General features: G+C 41.9%; 1 protein-coding gene across 2 annotated transcripts in view; it reads right to left on the reverse strand.

The window, feature by feature from the left end:
* Positions 1-24,342, reverse strand: part of LOC127624452 (potassium voltage-gated channel subfamily H member 5-like) — a 153,916-nt gene that overhangs the window by 115,886 nt on the left and 13,688 nt on the right. For both annotated transcript variants that reach the window (XM_052099280.1, XM_052099279.1), the window contains exons 2-4: positions 13,821-13,944; positions 10,942-11,048; positions 9,757-9,885 (exon numbers count right to left, since the gene is read on the reverse strand). In XM_052099280.1, coding sequence (XP_051955240.1) covers positions 9,757-9,885; positions 10,942-11,048; positions 13,821-13,944 — 360 coding nt within the window. The remainder of the gene's footprint in view (positions 1-9,756; positions 9,886-10,941; positions 11,049-13,820; positions 13,945-24,342) is intronic.

Here is a 24,342-nt window from a genome sequence, read left to right on the forward strand (position 1 = left end):
AGCTAGCAAGGGACCTGAAGACTTCCTCTAATGGCGATGACACCATGGCAGCATATAATTGTCAGCTGGGTTCTATCTCTCTCTCTCTGGAGTTTTGGGCAGCATTTTATCTCCCCGCCTCTCACTGTGAACATAGAAATAACAATTAGCAGCAATTCATCTCAGGTGAAAACCCTTACCGCTTCCTCTCTCCCCAGACAAACGCTCGGCCATGCCATCGCCCCCACAATATGCTTGCTTGATTGGGTATCATTTTCAGGTATTCTTAGATCTTGTTCAGATTGCCACTAAAAATAAGATTTTTTGCATATCCAGATTGCATTCAGATGAGTTTTTGATAGTCTGGGCAGCAAAACACCACATGAAATCAGATTTTCCCAAATACTTTCCCAAATCTGATTCAAACCATATCGGGAGGTGGTTTAAAATGCGATTGAAATATGATTTTTTAAGATGCGTCTCAGTCGGGATGCTCTGGCTGCTCAATTCGGATTTAAAATGTTCTTTTGCATCACTCTTAAAGGGACACACAACGATGATGTCAAAAAATGAATGCAGCACAGAACATCACAATATTTACCAGTCTCTTCTGTCTCTGAGTTTTTTTGGTGAGATGGAGGAGTTCTGCACCGCGACTGGACAGGGTGCTTATTTGGAGCGAGATGATGCACCTCCATTTTTCCCACATCTGTTTTGAAAGCATCGTCACATGTGCATGCCTATGTCATTACCAAAGCAGCCCATGCAGATAGTTTGGTTATGTCTGAACGCGCAAATCTGATTTGATCACTTGCAATTAATAGTGTGGACAGTCTGCCTGAAAAGATCTGATTTGAGAAAGAATCAGATTTGCCTCCAGTCTGAACATAGCGATACAGAAACATCAGGAAGGACTTCCAAGGGTTTCATTGTTGCCATGGTGCCCACATTAATCTTCTTTTTACATCTCTATTTGCTTTTATTTGAAGTTTGTGGCCCTCTGGGTAAGCCACACTTAATGATATTGATAGGTCAAAGGAATGAAAACACCACAGAGAGAGGACACATACTCACCTACGGTTTAAGAGTTTTCACACATAATTTAAACGCTGGGGACCAAAACATGCTCGAAAATATCAAAGTACACACAGAGCTGGAAGCATTGGCACCTGATGTTTTATTATTATTATTATTACTATGCAGATGCTTTGCATATTTCATTATGTTATTCTAATGGGATTCCTTTGTCCTTTGAGACCAATGAACATAAAACACACATGGACACACACATACACATCTGCCTTTAGCTCTCTTCACTCCCCAGAGGGAGTTAAACAGTCACATGCAAAGCAGCTGGATGAGCTCCATACAGGGTCAGCCACAGGGAGAACTAGGACTTTTCCCATTGGGCCGGCCGTGAAATGGGGCACCTGGCTCAAATACTTTTGGGCAATTACCAACCCCACCAAACTCAACTACTTTTGGGCAAATGATAAATAAAAATAACTTGACTTGTATTTTTTGACTATTGTCATTGTGGGTGTACTACCTAAATTATGTTATTTGTGCATCTATTTAGACTCAAATGTGCCTGAGAAAATACATGTGTTGCTATACATATGTGTTCTGTGTAGCTCAGTATGTGTTTGACAGCCAGTTGCATTTCATGAAATTTCAGTGTGGAAGTAATGAATGCTCATCTCCATGATATATGAGAATAAAACATCAACATAATGTATATCTGAATATATTCTATTCTAATTCTTATCATCTTGATATTTTTCTATGAAAATTGTATTCAATCTGGGCAGTTTGTAGATCCATTTGGGATAGATATCTGTGCCGGGTTGCTGTAATAATGTTTGGAGAATCGTCCTGGTTACTTTCAAACCTCCATTCCCTGATGTTGTCAATGTAGTGACACTAGGGGTCGCACTTGGGAGCCCCAAACACCTCTGATATTTGACAAAAGGCCAATGGGAATTGGCGAGTGGAATTTCCATGCTACTCCCCTGGACATATGGGTATAAAAGGAGCTGTCTCGCATCCACTGATTCAGGTTTTGTTCTGAGGAGCCTAAACAAGGTACCGTCCAATTCAGCAGGTAGTTCAGTGTTGTGGCAGGAGGGATACAACGTCTCGTTCCCTCCATCAGGGAACGGAGGCTCTGAAAGTAACCAGGACGTTCCCTATCTGTCACTCACTCAACGTTGTGTCGATGCAGTGACACTAGGGTCCCTATACAAAACGCCACAACTAACTGAACTGTTACGTGAACTGGCGGTGCGAGATGGCCAAACTGTTGCTTGACCATCACATAACCTCCTCCAATGCTCCTAAATCGACGAATGGACCTTGGGGACATGTCGACTGCCCAAAATGGGGACAGGCCGCCCCAGCCATGGCCTCTTCTCTTCTTTTTTCCCCAAAAAAGAATGGAAATAGTTCAGCTGGTGAAGTGTCCACGTCGGTGGGGGGGGGCTATTAACAAGGGGAAGACACCGTGGAGATCACATCCTGTCCAAAGGGGAGGCAATTGTGTGGAAATACATCACATGGTCTTACCGAGTCTTTTTGGCAATGTCGCATGTGGAGAAGTCCCCGTGGTAGGTCCTATCCAGAGGGGATGAAGCTCTACAAATACAGGGACCTGTGGTAGAGGGGAACTCTGCTCAAGGAAGACGCGGGTTTACTAACGGGGAAACGGTCTCACAGAAGATGCATCACACGGGGTTACAAACAGACAACCAGTGCATGTGGAGCACTGCATAGGGTCTGTGCAAGTAGGTTCACTGGGGGGATGCATACTTGCGCAGCCCCCGGGGCCAGCTGTGTGCTTGTGCATCTGTGCCGAGAGGAGCCTCGTTCAGGACGAAGCAGAGCGGGCAGTGGGAGGATACCTGGGAAGCGAACAGGCCTACCTGCACTTGACTGAATTGACCCTCCCCTGAGTGTAACCTGTTGTGACCGCGCATCTGCCGAGAGGCCTCAACTGGCTGAGGTGCCTGAGCACCAGGTCCCTGTACGCACACAACAAGTCTCAAGAGTGAGCAAGAGCCCACCAGTCGTTAAGACAGTTGAGGATGCAGATGCTCACTTCCCTTAGGGGGGCAAGGGCTGCCTCTGTGACTTCTGTGAAGAGGCAAGGCGACAGGGACAGACCGAAAGGGAGGACCTTGTACTAGTGTGCCCGGCCCTCGAAGGCGAACCGCAGAAAGGGCCTGTGCCAAGGTAAAACCGAGATGTGGAAGTATGCGTCCTTCAGGTCTACTGCTGTGAACCAATTTTGATGTCAGACACTCGCTAACATTTCTGCATTTCAGCATCAGCATCTTGAACGGTAGTCTGTGCAAGGCCCGGTTCAGTACTCGCAGGTCCAAGATTGGCCGCGGCCCACTGCCTTTCTTGGGTATGATAAAGTACGGGCTGTAGAACCCCTTCTTCATCTCAGCTGGAGGACAGGTTCTATCACATCCTTTCGCAGAAGAGTAGCGTTCTCGCCCTTCACTGAGGTAAAACGCTGAACATGGACGGATGCCTGGCAAACTGGATCACATAGCCGAGTCGGAAGGTCCTGGTCAGCCATCATGAAGGGTTGGGGAGCGCAAGCAATGCCTCCAAAGCGAGGGGGACCAAGGAAACAATCATGTCGGACGTACCGGCACGTGGGGCCTCACGACAGGGTGGAGCCGCAACTTTGAGGGGGCTCAAGCCCCAAGCTTGTGGCAATGCTGAGTTAGGAGACATCAAAGTACTTGTCTGGCTCTGGATATCCAGCATAGGACCAGTCTGCGATGGGGGAGGAGGATAACCGTCCTTGTAATCCATCACAACCACCCGGCGTGGGTGTGTTTTTACCACAGCTGGCCGCGCAGGGGCGGGGGGACCACCTCCACCGCACAGTGCCTGCCTAAATGTGCGGTGTCCGGCAATCATGACAACGATGGACGTAAACACCAGGTGTGTGACCCAAGGAGTGAGGAAACCATTTTTTTTTTCTGAGAACGTGGGTACTGCAGCCCCTCGGGCATGCGGTGAAATTAAAAGAAAAGGCAACAAAAGATTCTCCTCCCAGCCCTTAACCGGGGGATGGAGTGATCTTTTTACCACCTCCAGGCCTGCGGGTCTCCACGTACCTGGGTCGCCCATCTCAGGGGCACCTATAAGCCTTCCTGGGGTTCTTGGAGGTGGGCTGTGAGATGGGGGTGTCTGCTTCCTGCGAGTGTCTCCACGCCAGGACCGGACCACTGGCCTGGGCTGTGATGGAGCTGGTGTTGTTGCCACAGGGGGATGCCCCTGGCGACGAGCAGACGGAGTGCAGTAACTTGACCCGCACCAGGGCAGGATATGCTGAATAGCCTCTGTCTGCTTCTTAACCACTGAGAACTGCTGGGCAAAGTCCTTGACAGTGTCACCGAATAGAAAACCTGGGAGATGTGGGCATCAAGGAATCATACCTGGTCAGCCTCCCTCATCTCGACCAAGTTGAGCCCTAGGTGGCACTCCTGGACCGCCAAGGTGGACATCACCTGCACGAGAGTGACCTTCGTGGAGCCTTGGCTTTGTGCACCTGCAAGAGAGCCATGGAGTGTAAGGCCGGAGGTGGCCTGTCCAGTGCCACTGTAAGCCTTAGTTGCCAGTGTAGGGCCTCATGTATTCAGATACAAGACAAAGGCAGGCCTAACACAGTCGTAAAGCCTGACTGAGGCCCACAAAAACAAAGTCATATATCTTACTGATAAAAACCGCGCCAAAATCAAACAAAGGGAGTACAAAACAGACTACAGCTCCCAAGAAGCCTTGCTCACTTTACAACTCTGTGAATTTCCAAAGGATCGAACTCTCAACTCCTATTGGATAAGGCACTCAAAAGAACGCACCTCAACTATGATGTCAACAGGAATAGAAATACCACGAAAGTCGTTCTGTACCTCGCTTCCAGTGACTTCGCCCGCCGTGCACAGACGCAGTCCTCACTGCCAGGTGTTGCCTCGTTGCAAAAGGAAGTAACGTGCAACTTGAAACTGCGGCAATACAATCTCCATCTCGCTGGACGAGTTGAGATTACATTGTGTTCCACCGAACACTTTAACGGATCTGAAGAAAACCGCAGAGCAATCCGCACCTTCATCCGTTTGCCTGCAGAAGTGAAGAAAGAAGGATCCCCTTTCCTCTTCAGTCAAGTTAATGTCGCTGATTTCTCAGCCAGCCGTCGAGAATCAGCAGCCGCCCACCGACAGAGCGAGATAACGGTCTCCCGTCAGTACTCAAGCTTCAAGGAACAAGGAGTCGAACGACGGATGAACACACGTTCTACATGCGCCCTCAAGTGATTCAAGTAAGAGGTTAACGTCTGGGCAGAGATAGGATATTTAGGTGTGTTATTCTTGTGGATCAAGTTTATTGTTTGTACAGTTTACGGACCGTGGAGTCCGCTCATTTGTTGCTAATAATAGTCAAGCTATTGATGTAACAAACTGTTATCACAAAAGATAGTTTTCTGTGTTGGACTGTTGTGTTTTTACACCATCGCGGATGAGACCGGCAAACTGTTTATCCATAACAGTTGCCTTCTCTCCCACGATCGCGAAACCGGCTTCGGCGCCGCCACTTTCTCTCTCTCTCTGTGGCGTACTAACCACACACACACACACACACACACACACACACACACGACGTACAAGCGAAAGACACGCTGCACACGGGCAGACGCCATTAACCGGCTTCACTCCGCCCACATTCGCGGCCATACTCTCTGGCCGGAAATCTCGCGTGACGTACACTCCATGAGAGTCACGTCCGCCATTTTGTGCGCGTCACTCCTCTCACACACACATACCGTCCTCTCATATGTTGTAGGCTTATTTTGGTTACTATATCTAATCATCTCACTGTTTAGTTTGTCGTTGAATGATGGAAGTTTATTGACTGCATTGTATTGATTATTAATTGATATTATATTTTCAATAAACTTTGCTATAATTAAAAGAGAAGTATTTTGGTTTATTTTGCATACACATATGTCAAAGGCTGGCAGGGGATGTCAGTGCTCAAAGTCACCCCTTCGTTGTTCCCTTTTTAATCTTGATGATCTACGGACATCAATTTTCCTAAGAGAACAATCTAACATTGAGATTGTTATACGGTCTGGTTATTAGTCCCTGATTCCAGGGTGGTGCCCCTTCTACATTAATCCTAGTTAATATTCTATTAATTTTAATAATTAATTATTATCTTTGATAATAATTCATATTCTGTTAAATTTGATGATTGTTGATTTAAAGGATTAAAAAAGCTAACATTGATTCAAATCAATGTTCTATTGATTTTAATAATTAATGATTATCTATGATAATTATTCATTATTGCAAATAACCAAACCCGCTCCTAAAATGTGAGCCCTACACCAGTGACGACGTAAACCTACAGGCCCTGGATGGGAGTCTCGGACAGTTCCGCAGGGTGCCAGCGTTTTGCGGGCATCGCCAAGTACCCATGATTTAGCATAATTACTTGAGGACAAGGTGTTGGAGTGATGGCTGCTGGAAATGGGGCCTGTCTAGATTTGATAAAAAATTACTTTTTTCAAATAGTGATGGTGCTGTTTTTTACATCAGTAATGTCCTGACTATACTTTGTGATCAGTTGAATGGCGCTTTGGTAAATTAAAGCGCCAATATCCTTCTGAAATCTGTACATTATACCAAACTTTTGGCTGCCAGTTAGTATGTATATATATATATGGGTATTTATAAAGAAATCATCATTTTGGAGGGACTTTGTGCTTTAAAGAACTGATACACTGATCTTAATTAAAATGTATATCAATAACATTTTTATCTTTAACAAAAAAAACATACAGTATATAGCTAACTCAAGAACATTGTTGAACATATGTAAGGTGCTGCAAATAATTATTAAAGAATATTTTTTAAGAAAGTATAGAGGGAACCGTGTCACTTATTGCAAATACAGCTGATGTTTAAAACCCCTGATGCCGGTGTTCCCTATATCATGGTACAACAACATTACTTGCTCATTCGTTGATGAACATGAGCTATTCATTAAGCAATCTTTAAGACACTCCTGGTATGTGACATTTAACAAATGCTCCTTTAGAACTACAGATCTCATATTTACCTAACAACAAGTTCAAGCCATGTGCCAGGCAATGAATAATCTGATTGTGATGTTAATTCAGTATTTATTTGTGCATCACAAGTGTCAGGAGCAGCATAGATTAACATTTTAATAAGGGCAAATAGTCCTTGATTTACAACATAATCACTATAGGTGATCTAAATATCTGATAGATGTTCAAATTAAGTTTGTGGTTCTATGGTGGTGTTCAGCAGTTCATATTTTCTGCACAAGCACATCATTGCCAAAGGATTAACTCTTAACTAGGGATGGGCGATACCACTTATTTTCTTTTCGATCCAATACCAAGTACTTTTAATACCAATACCTCTAAGAAATTTTTTTTTTATTAATTCTTTGGATAAATTGAAGTAGATTAAATTATTACTTACATTTTTTATATATTTATATGCTTAAGCAGAAAATTATTAGGCCTCTTTGTTTACCTTTTAAAAATTAGTAAGTATAAGCAACATATTAAACTACAATTAACCATAGATATTATTACATGGCTACTATTACTAAAACCAAGTTACAATATGAATACTACAGTAATGATGGAGCAAAACCATGGTTAATTGTATCAAAACCTTGGTTACAGTCGTGGTTTTCTAGTCATGGTTAATAAAATATTACTACAGTAAATCCATGGGACGTTTTCATAAGGGTATCATTTATTAAAGAGGATTAAGGATCATTATCAATGTTTTAACACCTCTGGTTTTAAATAAGCCTATAAACAACATGTAAACATGCAACCCAATCATTCACTGAAGGAAAGACATGACATCAGAGGTGGTATGAGACTGCAGGCTCATACCTGTCACAGTGTGAGAGAGACAGGACCCAAAAGCGGGAATAGTTCAATTGGATTTGTTATTCAACAGAAAGATTTATTTTATAAACAAAGTCAAGCCCAGGTGATCGGTTTCCCCTGACACTCGAGCAGAAGTGAGGAATCCTCCTCAACAGGAAAACTGGGCAAATAATCACAGAGGAGGGTGATCTAGAGGGAAACCTCACCTCTAGAGACAGTTCAGCAAACAACACATGAGCCCGCTCCAACTACACAAAGAGCACAGTTAATAAATGTCAGCAGACAATACCTTCACCTAGACAGTGTCTAACACTACAGTAACAGTCACAATGATCTAACATCAGATATGACACACGCAGGGGTTTACATAAGAGAAACAAACATGGGGCAGGTGTCGCTCACAGCTGAAGGTTGTAATGATCAGCGTTCCCATGGAAACAATCAGGGTTACCATGGACACACTGATTCAGCATGCCAATGACACCTGAAACACATAAGGGCAAAACATAAAAATGTTTTAACAAAACAGACAAGGTACGATGATGCCACAGTCCTCCACAGGCACACACACAACCTGGAATGCTGTCGTGACATCACCAGATCACCAGAGGGCAAACGGCAGCAAATTGCGCACAGTGATAACCCACCACCAGAACCATGCCCCCCCACAAAACACGAACACAAAACACAAAAGGCAGGCCGATACTGCCACGGTACCATCAGGAAGAACCTAAACCTGACAAGATGACCGGACCGTGAAATTACTGGTCCATTGGAGGGTGAGACCTGTTGGAAAATCCATCTTAAGCCAGACAACATGGTAGCTGGTTGCTGGTCTAATTTGGTCATTAAAGCTAATTCGATCCAACATTGCCACAAGACAACTCATAATAATTTGTATGTAAAATATCTGACTTTTTATTCCTATAGAGACTAAACAATCTAAAAACATAATTTTAAACTGACACAATACAGCCATCAAATTTTAGCTAACCACCTATCCAACACTTTATTTTAAGAAAGGAAAAATTAGTGAACAAATATGGTTACTCATTCCATATTTATTTAGGTTTTGGGTTATGGCTTAAACTTAGGAAATATTTTAAGAAATGTTTTTGTTGGTTTGGCCAGGATCAATAGCAAAGGACAAGTTCTTCAGTTTAGCAGTGGCACAAGCCAACAAAAAAAATCTCCACCAGTTAAAAAAAAGTTGAGAGAGATTAAATGACAATACCCATCAATCATAAATTCACAGATATACACGGAATGCTCCACAGCTCACTTCAGTACAGTACATATACAGCACTTTAGAATATGAAGTGACAGCTTGTCGGTCTCATTATATTGCCTTGTGCTCTTGTGCTCACACATCCTGAGCTCACACAAACATGCTAAGTTAAAAAGCAGCCAATTGACTTTGTAATGGTCTTTTCATTTTGTGTAGAAAAAAAACCAATTGATAATTACGAAGGGAGGATTTAAAAGAGATTCAAAGAGAACAACTGTGCACTATATTTGCAAGATCTAATAAAATCTTATTATTGATCGGTGCAGCTTTTTCATTTAAAGATCCCTCAAAATCACTAGATGTTTTGCAGTTTTCTTCCTGTACTGACGTGTTTCCTATTGAAATATACTGTGTATCAATGGATTCATAAAAAAATATATATTTATGCAAATAGGTTTTTAGTTATGTCACAGCCATGTAAAACCAAACCATGATACACTATCATATCTATGTTCTTTTGTGTGCTTATGCAATTTCTGCCATACAAAAGCTAATAAATCCACTCAAGATGAGGTTATGAGAGTGTTCTTACCTCTGGTGGTCTCATCTTCAATGGGCTGCTTGAAGACAGTGATATCCTTAAAAGTGCAGAGGAACAGGACCACCTTATCATTCTCATTCCTGATGGGGGCCACTTGCATGTAGAGCCACACAGCGGTTCCTGACAGCACCAGAGGAACGCAATGAGAGAGGGGAGAGAGGGTGGCATTGAAAGGAAGGTATAGTGTGAAAAGTGGTTCGTAAAAGGAAGTGAATTAAGGAGCAGTGAGATAAAAGACATGGAGGAAAATTAAGGCAATAGAGAAGGAAAGAGAAAGGGACAGACAGGTTAAAGTCAAGTGAACAAAGGGGGGAACGTAGAGAAGAGAATAAATGATGATGAGATTATGGTGGAGAATAGCGATTACAGGAGAAGGACAGACAAGACAGAAATTTAGAAAGACAAGGTAAATAGGAAGATAATTGAGACCAAAGTCCACAGTTCACCAGTATAAGAAATATACTGTGTAGCAGTGTGCCTAATGGGTCACTATGAGCTTAACCTGACAGCTTTATCTTATGGAGGCATCATGGGGATATTGATCTTTATAGTACCTATATGAGTAAAATCCATGAGCTGAGAGGAAGCACTTGCCCTTGTTCACTTGGTGCAAGTGGCATTCCAAGAGTGCTGATATTTAATATAAAAGCACTGGGACACTTGTTTGGTTGTGGATTTCCAAATAGTGTTGGGGGATTTTGATTCATCCTTCATTTTTATTTCATTAACCGATTCATAGATTTGTTTATGAACAATCACTGGTTCAAAATTACTCTTCTTTTGGCTTCTGTTGGAACTATTTTTGATAGTTGAAATGAGATGCACAAACCAACTGGCCAATTTTTTTAGTAATTTATATAATACAGAATGATTTACTTGTTTGTTGAACAGTTGCATGAAAACAATATCACACTTGTAATGGTACTGCTGGTCTGAATACCTGCGGCTGAATCATCATGCTGATATTCAGAACAACACTCTTGCTTGTGGGATATTGTTTAAATAAAACACACTGGTTATACTGGGTATGGAGAAAAGTGAACTTTCTCAAACACCAGCATTTTTATAGTGGTTATTCTTTCTTCAGATTCTTACGTTGAGCACAACTGCATCCCTGCACTCTTTCTGTAGATGCAACAGGCACGGCAAAGAACCTGGATTGCTGTGAATACTCACTGTTCTTCTTATAGAGCAGCACTTCAAAGCAATTGGATTCATAGTTATCAAAGGTCTGTCTGACTTTGTCTATTGTCTTCTTGTCTGTCAGCTCTCCATACATGAAACTGCCAGGGGGACAGAGAGACAAAATTAAAAAAAATGTTGTGAGAGGGGGAGAAGTAGGTGGGAAAAGGAGTGAGACAAACAAAGAGAGCAAAAAAGAGAGTTAGGTGAGCGTGCACACCTGTATGGCATACACATCACCCCAGCAAACTCTAGCTTGTCTTTCACTGTCAATTAATTCAGATAGTGTGTGTGTGCTGGGGGGAGTGGCTGATGACAGTCAGTTACTGCAGATGCTCTATTTAACTTCAGCAGAAAGTGGAGGCTAGACAAACAGTAGAAATAGAGCCAAATAGAGCCAAACTTCCAACAAGTTCTACACTTACTGTTATTTAATAGGAAGAGAAGATATCGTGTTAAAATTTTAAGGAAATTTTAAGCAATAGTTACATGGAGAAGGCAATCTGGTGGATATAGTGATTATATTCATGGTCTTCAATACAAGAAAATATACAAACATTGTAACAATTTACAATAAGGTTCCATCCATTAAATTTATTTAATGCATTAGGTATCATAAACTAACAATTAACAATATATTTTTTGCAGCATTTATTAATCTTTGTTTATGTTAGTTAATACAAATATAATTGTTCATTGTTAGTTCATGTTAGTTCATAGTGCATTATCTAATGTTAACAACTTTTGATTTAAAAAATGTATTAGTAGATGATGAAATTAACATTAACTAAGGTAAATAAATGCTTAGTAAGTATTGTTCATTGTTAGTTCCTGTTAACTAATGTTAACAAATGGAACCTTATTGTTAAGTGTTACCACAAAAATATATTGTAAAGGCTGACAAATATGGGCTTTTTAATGGCCAATGCCAATATTTAGAAAGCAGAGTGTCCAGTTGCTGATGTAATGCCAATATACTATATAATACACAAGTGAGACATGCACAAAAATAGCTGTCATTATATGAACAGAAAAAGTGCTACACATTGACAAAGCTATAGGTTTTGGAATTGACACAAAAGAGAGTTAAAGCTTCTGATAATTAGCCAAGACTGCTCGGTTATTGATGCTGATAATCTCTAAATGGCAAAATATTGACCGATTAATTGGCCTGGCTGATAAATTATTCATCATTCAATGCATTATTCATCATTATGAATTTTTCATCTAAATTATTTTTGTTGCAATTGTTGTTTTCTGAAAAGTGAAGTTCTTCCAGGTCAGTACCTTCCTTTATATAGTTTATTGGATCATTTTCTTATTTTGAGGTTTTCTCTAATGCAATGTGCATCAGACTGTTACACAAGCCTTGTGTTTCTGTGCTCATGCCTCATGCTGTGGCAAACTCTCAGATTTGCATCAAATTTAGTTGCTTAAAATTGAAGCATAAGTATTCTTTTAAAAGATGGTAAATCTGAAATGCTCCATTTCCCATGACAATAATCAGATCTGCAAGCTATTTTGCTAAAAATATCTTCTTTTTTTTCATTCCGCAGAAGGGATATTTTAGGCTGAGGACAGTTTGCAACAGTTCAGCGAGAACACGAGGTAAAATTACAGGCACCCCCTTTCCTCCCATTCTCTATCTTTGACTGTCTCACTCACCTCTCTCTTTATTTTCTTCTTTTATCTATCTATCTGTCTTTATCTTTTCTTGTTCTTGCTCAGCTCACTCTCTATTGGCATCTGTTGTCCTTCACATCCTCATGTGGACACATGAGGAAAATTCTTTACCTGTGGATTCTGGAATTTTAGGAAATTACTAATATCAGGACTGGGCAATGTTGCACCCCCTTCAGCACAGCATGGAATCTGAAAGTTTCCTCTTAGCAGTTTTATTTGTTTTGGATCTTCTTATCACTTCAGGTTCGATAAACCCAAACATACAGAGGTAATTGTGGTGCATAAGGTTTTTGTAAGCTGCTCAGAGGTGTACGGAATCAAATCTTCAGCTCTTATTGCTTTAGCTGACAAAAGCCTGTGCCAATTCTACATCCAAAATTCCCCCAGAATCCTGAGTCAGTCTGGAGTCATAACACAGGCTGTAGGCAAATACATATCCCTGTATGTAGGCAGAGCAAAATCACTGTAGTTGATATTTCTATTTCTGCTTCCATGATTGGCAACTTGCTGAGCATATTTAGTGCTAACAAGGTGTTCAGTGATGGCTCTGGGGAGAGGGGAGAGTGAGAAATTCGCTCTCTGAATGGATAGCAAGGGATACATAATTCAGGTAGATTCTACGCTGCTTTCACACAACTGCATTGACATAAGCTACCTTCAGATGCATTGCTAATTGCGGAAACATCTGTCTCTAGAACTCCACCAAAACTAGTAGGATTAGATGGTCAGGGATACTCGTCAGAACACACCTGAAAAAATAAATAATTAAAATAATTGTGATCAAATTCCCTGCACTGCACCAGTTTGATAGGTGCAGCGATCAGAGTATATTTCCATTCGCTTAAAAGATCAGTTTATACCAGCATGAATTTCCTATTAAACTGGTTGATGTCTCGTTGGTTAATCTAGTTAAGGGGCACCAGCACATCAGCATGCAAAACACATGTGCTGGGCCAATTTAACAGGGCCTTCGGAAAAGATTGATGGGGCATTTTTTGCTTTCAAAATAATATTAAAACACAATTAGTACACAATTTATTTATAATTAGAACTAATGCATTTTTGCATCTTGCACATCTTGAAAAGCCTCAAATGTGTATTGGGATCACGTTACTTCACATGTAATGAAGTCTGTATTTGATTACAGATTAAGGGCAGGTTAAAAACAGACAGATGGGAGAAGCTGTTACCTGCAGGTGCTGCTCTTCTGCATGACCTCTGCCCTGTGGTATCCAGAGAGCTTGCAGAATCCGTCATTACTGTAAACTATAGGCCACTCCACGATCTGTGCATTCCCCAACAAGAAACTTGTCTCTGCACACAGACAAAAGAGAAAGCATGAGGACAGATGAAATGTGCACAATTAAGATTCAACTGCTTCAGACGAGACAATGTGGTAATGTCATCACTATTAGATAAACTTCACTCCCTGTATGCTAAGGCACTACATTATGAACTGTAATCATTACAGGAAAACGTCCTGGTTACTTCCGTAACCTCCGTTCCTTGATGGGGGAACAAGACGTTGTGTCCATGAAGTGACACTAGGGGTCACACTTGGGAGCCCTAGACACCACTGATCTTTGATAAAAGGCCAACGGGAATTGGCGAGTGATATTTGCAAGCCACTCCCCCGAACATACGGGTATAAAAGGAGCTGGCATGCGAACCGCTCATTCAGGTTTTGTGCTGAGGAGCCGAGAGAGAAGGTCCCGGTCATTTCAGCGGGTAGTCCAGCATTGTGGCAGAAGGGACACAACGCCTCTTTCCCTTTATCAGGGAATGGAGGTTATGGAAGTAACCAGGACATTCCCTATATTTCACTCACTCAATATTGTGTTGATGAAGTGACACTGGGGATCCCCTACAAAACTGCCACAACTAGCTGAACTGTGTTATGTGAACTGGCGGTGCGAGACGGGCAGGCTAGTGTGTGCCTCGTAGCAAGTGCACCATGCCAACACGTAACCTTCCCCAACGCTGTAATGAGCGTTGAACGGCCCTTGGGGACAAGTCGACTGTCCAAAAAAAGAATAGGGGCAGGCTAGCCCAGTCATGCCTTTTCCCTCTTTTTTATTTTTCTCCCCAAAAAGAGTGAAATTTTGTCAACCGACTGGGACCACCAGTGTCCACGTTGGGGGAGTGTCACTCCCAAGGGGTAGACACCACGGAGACCACACCATCCCAAGAGGGGGGGGGGGGGGTCTCGAGTGGAAATACGTCACATGGTCTTGCCGACTCTTTCTAGTCGGAAGTATGTCATGTGGAGAAGTCCCATGGTAGGTAATACCCATTGGGGGAGGAGTTTCTACAAACATGGTGACTAGGGCAAAGGGGCCTCTGCCCAAGGAAAACGCAGTTTACCAACAGGGAAAAAATTTAGCGGAAGATATACGTTGCATGGGGTTACCTATGGAGAACCAGTACATGCGGAGCACTTTCCCCAGCACAGGGCTTAGTTAACACATGTACTGAGCCAACAGCGAGTTTCTCCTCAAACTCGTCTGCCACAGGGTTAGGAGGAAGTCCTCCAGGGAACACATCTTGTGAACACTACTGGGATTCAACAGTGCACGTCTTCAGCTCAGTGGAGGTGAAAGGTGCTATGTGCAAGCGATACACCCGGCCAACTGTCACAGACTTACCTGTTCATTCCTGCTAAGACGTGGGATGAAACCGGCTCAACCCAGTGATTGTAGAACCTCGCAAATGTGTTGGGTGTAGCCCAGCCCGTCTCTGCAAATCTCTGTTAGAGAGGTGCTTCAGGGGAATTTGCCAGGGGGGGCTAACACGAGGAGCGTGAGATCCGAGAACCAAGTCTGGGTGGGCCATTAGGGTGCTACAAGGATGACCTGCTCCTCGTACTCCCTGACCTTGCACAGGGTCTGTGCAAGTAGGCTCACTGGGGGAAAGCATATTTGCGCAGTCCAGGGGGCCAGCTGTGTGTCAGCGTGTCTATACTGAGGGGTGACTCGGTCAGGGCATACCAAAGCGGACAGTGGGAGGATTCTGGCGAGGCGAACAGGTCTACCTGTGCCTGCCCGAATCGACTCCAAATCAGCTAGACCACCTGAGGGTAGAATCTCCACTCTCCCTTGTGGGTAACCTGTCGTGAGAGCGTGTCCGCTGTAGTTTTGATGTCGCCCAGGATGTGAGTGGCTCGCAGCGACTTGAGGTGCTGCTGACTCCAGAGGAGGAGACGGTGGGCGAGATGTGACATACGATGGGAGCGTAAACTACCTTGAAGGTTGCTGTATGCCACCGTCGTCATGTTGTTTGTCCGAGCCAACACATGCTTGCCCTGGATCAAGGGCCGGAACCTCCGCAGGGTGAGCAGTATTGCCAACAATGCGAGGCAGTTGATGTGCCAATGTAGCCATGGGCCCATCCAGGAGCCGGCAGATGCGTGCCCATTGTGGCGGTGCTCTGCGGGCATGGGTGCACCATGAGCACTTTATCCACTGGGAGCATCGCCGAGTAGCCCTTGGCCACCCCACCATCGAGGGTAGTGAGGGCGGGGGAGCTGAAAGATAAGGACCGGGCAGTAAAAGGTGCCACCAACGACCATGTCAGCTCCTCATGCACTTCAATGAAGAAAGGAACTAGTGTGGGGCATGGCTGTGAGTGGCGCCGTGTGCCCAGGAACCAATCATCGAGCCGCAAGGTTTCAGGAGAGAGCGGAGGGTTCCACTCTAGCCCGACACTTGTGGCCGCCCGGGAAAGTATGTCCATCATTTTGGCCTGAGACTGGCTGACCGTACCCAATGGGGCAGCCCAGCCGAGGCTTCCACATCCGACTGGACGAGCCCACTCTCCGATGCCGCCCTCGAAAGCTCATCACCTTCACCGGCCCTGAACAAGAGGTCGAACTTGCCCTGAGACAAGCCACCGCACTCATCCGAGTGTAACTTCATTGACAAAATGTCAAGTGAGTGACAGATAGGGAAATGGCTTATGACTCAATTATCTATGTTCCTTGAACTTATTTATCTTTTTAAGTGTTAATAATTCAGACAAAATTCTCAACCAAATTGAGGCTATGTTGAATTCCCATAATATAATAATAAGATTATTCCATAATCCCTTACACTTCAATTATTTAATTAGGTTTTCTTGGTCAAAGGGGACTTATGGGCAAATAGTTGTTTCGTGTGATGTCAGATATATATGTACAGGTATATATGAATTTCAGTGGAGAATTAATTTTATTTAATTAGTGACCTATAATCAGAATAATCTTCTTTATTTGAGCCATTAAATGTATAACAACATTTAAATGGCAAATCTGAGTTAAGTCTACTTGCATCTACAGTAGTTCCATAAACTTAAATAGTTAAGTTCAGTCTATATGAACTCTAAGTTAAGTGAACTTAATTACACAAGTTTTGGGGGCTTCAAATGATAATTTGAAAAAAGTTAAGTTTTTCTGTGTATGATCAAATAAAATAAATATATTCACAAAGAACATTTACATGAAATGTAATATCTCATTCTGTGTTTGGCCCTGGTTCAAGTTTAGAATTGCACACAATTTCAGACAAATACACACACATTTAAAGCATCATTCATTTATGAATTTGCCAAACTTGAAACCATCATATAAAATAAATACAAAATAAAACAACACATGTAACATTAAGTTTAACAATCACCTGAGGCTGAAACTCTTTCCCTGACACATTGATGAAATCACAACTTTTCCAGAGTTTCTAGTATTATTTTAGACTCTTTAGATTTGTCTAAAGTGCCTTAATCAATTAATTTTATAATTTGACAAATTTAATTGAAATGCAGTCTTAACATCAATATAATTGAAATGATGTAGGGGTTAAGGACCACTGTTCCTGTGAGACTGCATTAAAGAGGCATTAATTCACTCTCTCTAGTTTTTTAAGTGTTTTCAGTGAGGCCAGCTGACTTCAGGCTCCCAAAACAGATATAAAAATAGTCAGACAAAGAGAACATTACAGCACAGAAAACAAATTAGGGCACAATTCGTAACAGAAATATCTGTGAGTGTGGGAATAAAAATCCTTACACACATACAGACACCCACAAATAGAATAATCTTTGCGCGCACACACACACACACACACACCGCCATGTGGCTTTCATATTGCTGCAGAACTACAGAGAGAGAGAGAGAGAGAGAGAGAGAGAGAGAGAGAGAGAGGTGGCATCTGACACAGCCATTAAAAAGGTGGCTGCTTCTATCTTTTACTGAATAGTCTCCATTCTCTCCAATCCTCATCTTTCAATTTGCCTCTACAGGACAAGCTGAAAGAAGAAGCTGATGGGATAAACTGAAGTTCTGTCCCCTTGAGGACTCAAGGTCTCAAGGACAGTGGTCTCCACGCCATATACCCTGCCGTCGGATCAGGGGCCAATTGCAAAGAAGTTCTCCCTGAGGATGCAAGCGACCTAGACCCTGTTTGCAGATCAGGGCTCAGTGATATGACAATCGTATAATGTTCTGTCACTGATAATCTTTTGCATCCTCAGACAAGAGAGTACATTCAAACTAATAAAGCCTCTGCCAAGAAGTCAAGCATTAACAACTAATGTGGAATAGGAATTCTGACAAGTAGAGCTGGCCCATTAAGCATGGTCCCTTCCATAGCACAATGGCAATACAGTTTTAAGCCTTTGCAAAGGAGTGCGATCACTGTAAGCTATGAAAGAAAGCTTTGCTATTAAGAGCACAATAAGATAAAGCAATGCAAGACACAGGCAGTACTGATCCACCTCAAAGTAAAAAGAGCATCCACTCTGCCCAACATCTCCTTTTGTGTTCCACCAAAGAAAGAGAGTCATCCTGGTTTAAATGTGAACTATCCCTTTAATTCTCATGTTTATACCTGTGTCTTCCTTGAATTAGCCTTGCTTTAAAGAGCAGCTCATGTCAGCTAATGCAGACTTTAAATATCCCTGGTGGTTGTAACACACACATAACACTTTCAGCTCCACGTGAAGTCTAAGGCAGTCAGTCAGCGCTTTATGTGTATGATGGGATGCTGCCAAAGCTAATCATGTAAATGGTGAATACAAGGCATATTGACAGGGATGAAAGACTTGACGATGTCTGTCAAGACAGCTGCTAGGCAGCTCTCCACAATTGCACAGCAGTGTTTACTGGAAAATACATCTTTTATGCACACAGACACATGGACACACGTTTACATTTACATATACACATACTCTGATTCCAACACAAACACACACTTTCATTGGAACTCATACAGTGGGGTTCAAACCCTTTAAACCTGGATATAAGCAAGTTTTATGATTTAGAAGCAGTAAAACAAAGAAATGTTGTGATGTAAAGATAATTAGAATCAAATAAGTACATCTGTGACATTGAACTTGTAAACTACTTTATAAACAAAATGTCAGATTTCCTTGCTACCATTGAAGCAGTTAAAGGAATAGTTCACCCAAAGATGAAAATTCTCTCATCATTTACTCAGATATGCCAACCCAGATGTGTATGACTTTCTTTCTTCTGCAGAGCACAAATTAAGATTTTTAAAACAACATCTCAGCTTTGTAGGTCCTTTCAATGCAAGTGAATGGTGGCCTGAATTTTGAAGCTCCAAAAAGCACATAAAGGCAGCATTGAAGTAATCTCCAGTGGTTAAATCCATATCTTCTGAAGCAATATGATGGGTGTGGGTGAGAAACAGATCAGAATTTTTTACTATAAATCTCCACTTCTGACCAGCACAGACCACGACAAATGTGAATCGTCAAAAAAACAAAAGAAGGTGAAAGTGGAGATTTTTATTAAAAAATTTATAAATATTGTTTCTCACATACACCTATCAAATCACTTCTGAAGACAAGGGTTTAACTACTGAAGTTGAATGGATTACATTATGGATTACTTTATTAGCCTTTATGTGCTTATAAGACCTTCAAAGTTCTGGCCACCATTCACTTTGAATGGACCTACAGAGCTGAGGTATTCTTCTAAAGTATTTGTTTTCTGTTGAAGAAAGAAAAAAAAAGAAAGCCATACACGTCTGTGATGGTATGAGTATAAGTAAATAATGAGAAAATTGTCATTTTTAGGTTAACTATTCTTTTAAGGCCCTCTTTTGTAATTTTCTCAAATCATGTTGGATAACATGGATCATACAGAATCCCAAATACTAAGAAATGCTGAAATTCAACTTGTTGATATTGTTATGCCAATAATGTAATTTGCCTTAAAAAACAAAAAAGTGGACCGGACACTGTACAATAAAAACACATTAACACAACATACAAATGCAAACAGAAGAGAAAAAAACAGCAATGCCAGTGCTTTACAGGTCTGGTGACCTAACAAGTCAGATAGAAAGTAATTATTCAGATTCAAAACTTTAAGATTTGACCAAATCCATCTTTGGATTTATAAATGGCATTGATTATAAAACCCCTGTGCATAATACTCTCTACTGTCAGACAATTTGTGACCTTTTCTCCAGCTTCACTGCCTCTTGCTGTCTTTCTTTATATCTCTATAATTCTCTATTCAATTACAGTGTGACACTTTGTGCGTGTCAGCATTTGACTCCATTACTTTCAGCAAGAGGAGAGTTGTCCAGAGCATGTGCATTTGGAAATAACCACCTCCAATTTCCGGCCGCATGTCCTGCCTTAAGCAAACGGCTTCAAATATAGCTGCCAATTCAATCACAAGCTTACACTTTGGAATTCCAACAGCAAAGGTTCTGACAGGGTCTGACAAAGTAAAATATTTCCTGTGGGCTATCATGTAACCTTTAATAAAAACACATTTGTCCATTGATTGAAACTGATAAGGTTTGCCCCAGCTTCAAAATGTGCCTTTTTATTTTGATTAAATGCTGTTACACAATCTTGCCTGAATAAGTTGGTACAAGGTGAGAGGAACAAGCTCTGGGCAATAGAGCTGGACAACCCTACAGTCAACAGTATCAATCACTGCCTTACCAACATGTAGCAGTTTTTTGAGCATAAAGGACAGTATGTCTTAAATAATGGTGAGCAGCACTGGGACACCTCTGAGAACTGTCCTGTTACCTTAACTTAAAAAGGTTAGCATCAGTGGTTGCTGGTGCTTTTCAAAAGTGGGGGACAGAGACTATGATTTTTGGTATCTGCAACGTTGCTGCCTTCAGTGAGTATTTCTGAGCCTCCAAACAGTGTGCACTAGACAGTGGGGTGTTTACATTTCATATGTTGTCCATCAATGTAAAACAAATATATATATATATATATATATATATATATATATATTTATGTTTTATTTTTTTTATTTTGCTCTTTGTTGCGAAGTCCTGCATATTATAGAGCTTTAAAGAGAAGCCGGGCTTCTAGGTGGGACAAAAATGTATTTATTGAAAGCCTAATTTCCAAAAGGCAATCAGATGCTGATCTACACAGATCTAATTTTAGAGCTAAGGAAGCTCCCATAGACTTCCAGAGAAGCACAGCATTTGGGCGGGACACAAAATGATGTGTTTAGAGCCTCTTAACCTATGAACATTGATCTTTTGCGCCACTGACTCGAATGGAGCTGGTAGCCTATATGACATAGGCTTCTTTATGGGACTTATTTTAGGCTTTATGGGACATGTGTCCATTGTCTTGTGACATATTTATGTAGAAAAAAGCAGATTGCATAGAGGTCTGCAACCCGACCCGTGCTCGATGGGACTCGAGAACCCGACGGGTTTCGGGCCGGGTTCGGGTCAATTTTTCAAGTAGGACTTCATGTAGGACCGGAACAATTTAAGCACCATGTCAAGTTAAAAAGAACTTAACATTTTCAAAATGCATGTTGAGACACCTGTGCTCTGATTTATTCTTTGCGTTGTGCCTAGATTATTTGCAGCACAACTGTCACAAAGATTCAACAATCTGAACAAGTTCAGGCTGCATAGAGGGGACTGTTGCATTGTTACATTTTATTCCAAATTGTTCTGCACCAGGTGAAGTTTCAGCGCATAAACAATAAGGCAATGCTTTTTTCCCCTTCTGCTCTAATGTACTAAGCGGCTGCTGTGCCTTGTTAAAACTGTGTATGTTTACTGTTTCAGTACTGTTACGAATGTTGCCTATATGCTTACATAAAATACTGCCTGTTGCAACAGTACTTGCTGGGAGAAGAAATTAGATAGTAAGAGATTTCGGGTTTGGGTCAGATTCAGGCTTAAAATCTGGCATATCATTCGGGATGGTTACGGTCGGGCCAAAAGGTTTCGGGTACGGGTCAGATTCGGGTTTAATTTTAAGGCCCGTGCAGACCTCTACGATTGCACTCTTTTAAATGAACAGCGCAGTGAGTGATGTTTTGCAATTTTATTCGCTAAACTATTGAAATGTACAAAAAGAAATATGTAATTTGTATAGATTATTTTTACATACTGTCTACTGTATATTAACTCATCATTGCCATATTTCTTGTAAAAATTTAGGGGAAGCCATCGGCACTATTAGCATTCCATATTCTAATTCCATGTGAGCATGGATCAGAATTGAAAGCTATAGCAAAGATATTTTTATATTCAGACATGATTTTAAGGTGAATTTTAGATTTAAAAAATTTAAATGATACCTCCCTAACCTAAAACTTTTGCCTGAACCTAGCCAATAGGTTTTTTTAAATATAAATGAGAAATTTTTAAAGGACATCCTTACCAATTCAATGCATAAATCTAACCATTAGTGTTTTAAAATATACTGTATATGAGAAGTTAAAAAAGATATTTTATCTTAGGAATGCCTAAATCTAACCATTAGTGTTTTAAAATATACTGTATATGAGAAGTTAAAAAAGACATTCTTAACTTAGCAATGCCTAAATCTAACCATTAGTGTTTTAAAATATACTGTATATGAGAAGTTAAAAAAGACATTCTTAACTTAGCAATGCCTAAATCTAACCATTAGTGTTTTAAAATATGAGACATAAACATAAAAAAAAAACATCCTTACCGCCCCATTGCCTAAACCTAACCAATAGTGTTTTAAAATGCAGAAGCGAAATGAAAAAGCACACTTTCTGAAGAACCACCTCATTTTGTGCCACTTCTATGACTCTGTTATGTCACGTGGCAGCTTGAGTTCATGGCTGGACTTGATCCAACACTCCATCAGGTGAGCTGCCGTACAAGCTATATGTGTTGGAATAAGTGTATATATGTAGGTTAGTCTGAAATAAGATGTGTTAGAGTAAAAGAATTTCGATATCATAAATAGTAGTGTCTGAGTAACAGAGAGAAAAATAAGTGTTTATAAAGTCATTATCAGCCATTTAAGTCACGATTTCAGTGAAAGTTAATAAAAAACACAGCTGTTGTAGCCAGGGGTTAAATTGGGATTTCAGAGGTGGGTGTAACAAATGCTAATCCCCAAGTTCACCCTGCCCCCTCTAGCTCTCACACTCGCTCCCAATAACCTGAATATTAGTTTCACCTGCACTGTTATATTCCTCTATTTATACCCTGCCCTTTCTCCACACAGTTGTTGGTTATTGTTTAGTTTACCCCTTCGCTTTGCCAGCTCTAGTGTTTCGCTAGCTTTCCCCCGTTTCTTCTACTCCAGTGTTTGTTTGTTTGTTTGTTTGTTATATTCTGATCTCCCGGCTTCGACCTTACGCTCCCCTTGACTATGCTTCTCTGGATTTGCCCCTTTGTACTTTTGCCATTCTGCCATAAAGCAGGTTTACCCGACATTGTAACTATCTCTTCTTGTGCGTGTTACATAATAACCAACCACACAATAATTAGTCACAATGGATTCGGTGGAAAACCTCCACGGCTCACTAGAACGGATTTGTGCGGCGATTTCTGCCCAAGGATCTACGGTTGGGAGACATGACCAAGTGCTCACAACCCAGGGGCAGCAGATACAGGAGATACTACAGACGGTACGTGCGCTTTCTGATCAGTTTAACCACCTGTGTCTGTCCCTGAACCCGTTGATGCTCCCAACGTGTTCCCGAGCGGCGTGAGTTTTCAACCCCCCGAGAGGTTTGATGGCTCTTCAGATGCTTGCCAAGGGTTTTTAATGCAGTGCAGTGTTTACATGATGTATCACCCCCTTTTACGCTATGACAGTGAGAGAATTCACTATTTGATCTCACTTTTCACTGGCAAAGCACGGCAATGGGCCACCGCGTTATGGACGGCCGATAGCCCACTGCTTGCGTCTTACGACCAATTCTGTCACCAGATTGCCGTGGTGTTTGATCACCCTGCAGCTGGTAGAGATGTGGGCAGCCGCCTCGTGTTTCTCAAACAGGGGTCACGCACTACCGCCGATTATGCACTTGATTTCCGCACCCTTGCCGCGGGTAGCGGGTGGAGCGACCCCGCTCTTCTAACAGTCTACCGTCTGGGTTTGAGTAGCCAACTGCAGATGGAGCTCGCCTGTAGAGGAGAATCACTGTCGCTGGAGGAGTATATTCAACTCTCCATTACCGTTGATAATCTCCTTTGCGATCGCGCTTATCGAAGCTCTTCGGTCATCTCAGAGCGTACAGTGGGTGTCAACTCATCTCACCCCCCACCTCTTGAAAGCTCTTCTAATCCGGAACCCATGCAGCTCCATTAACCCCTGCAGAGCACACTAGACGTTTAACACAGAGCCTCTGTCTGTACTGTAGCAAACCGGGTCATCGCATTGCCTCATGCCCGGCCTGTCCTCAGCCTTCTCTCTCCAGAAGCCAGGTTAGAACGTCCG

This window comes from Xyrauchen texanus, chromosome 30, assembly GCF_025860055.1.
Source record: "Xyrauchen texanus isolate HMW12.3.18 chromosome 30, RBS_HiC_50CHRs, whole genome shotgun sequence".
NCBI classification, from domain to species: Eukaryota; Metazoa; Chordata; class Actinopteri; order Cypriniformes; family Catostomidae; genus Xyrauchen; species Xyrauchen texanus.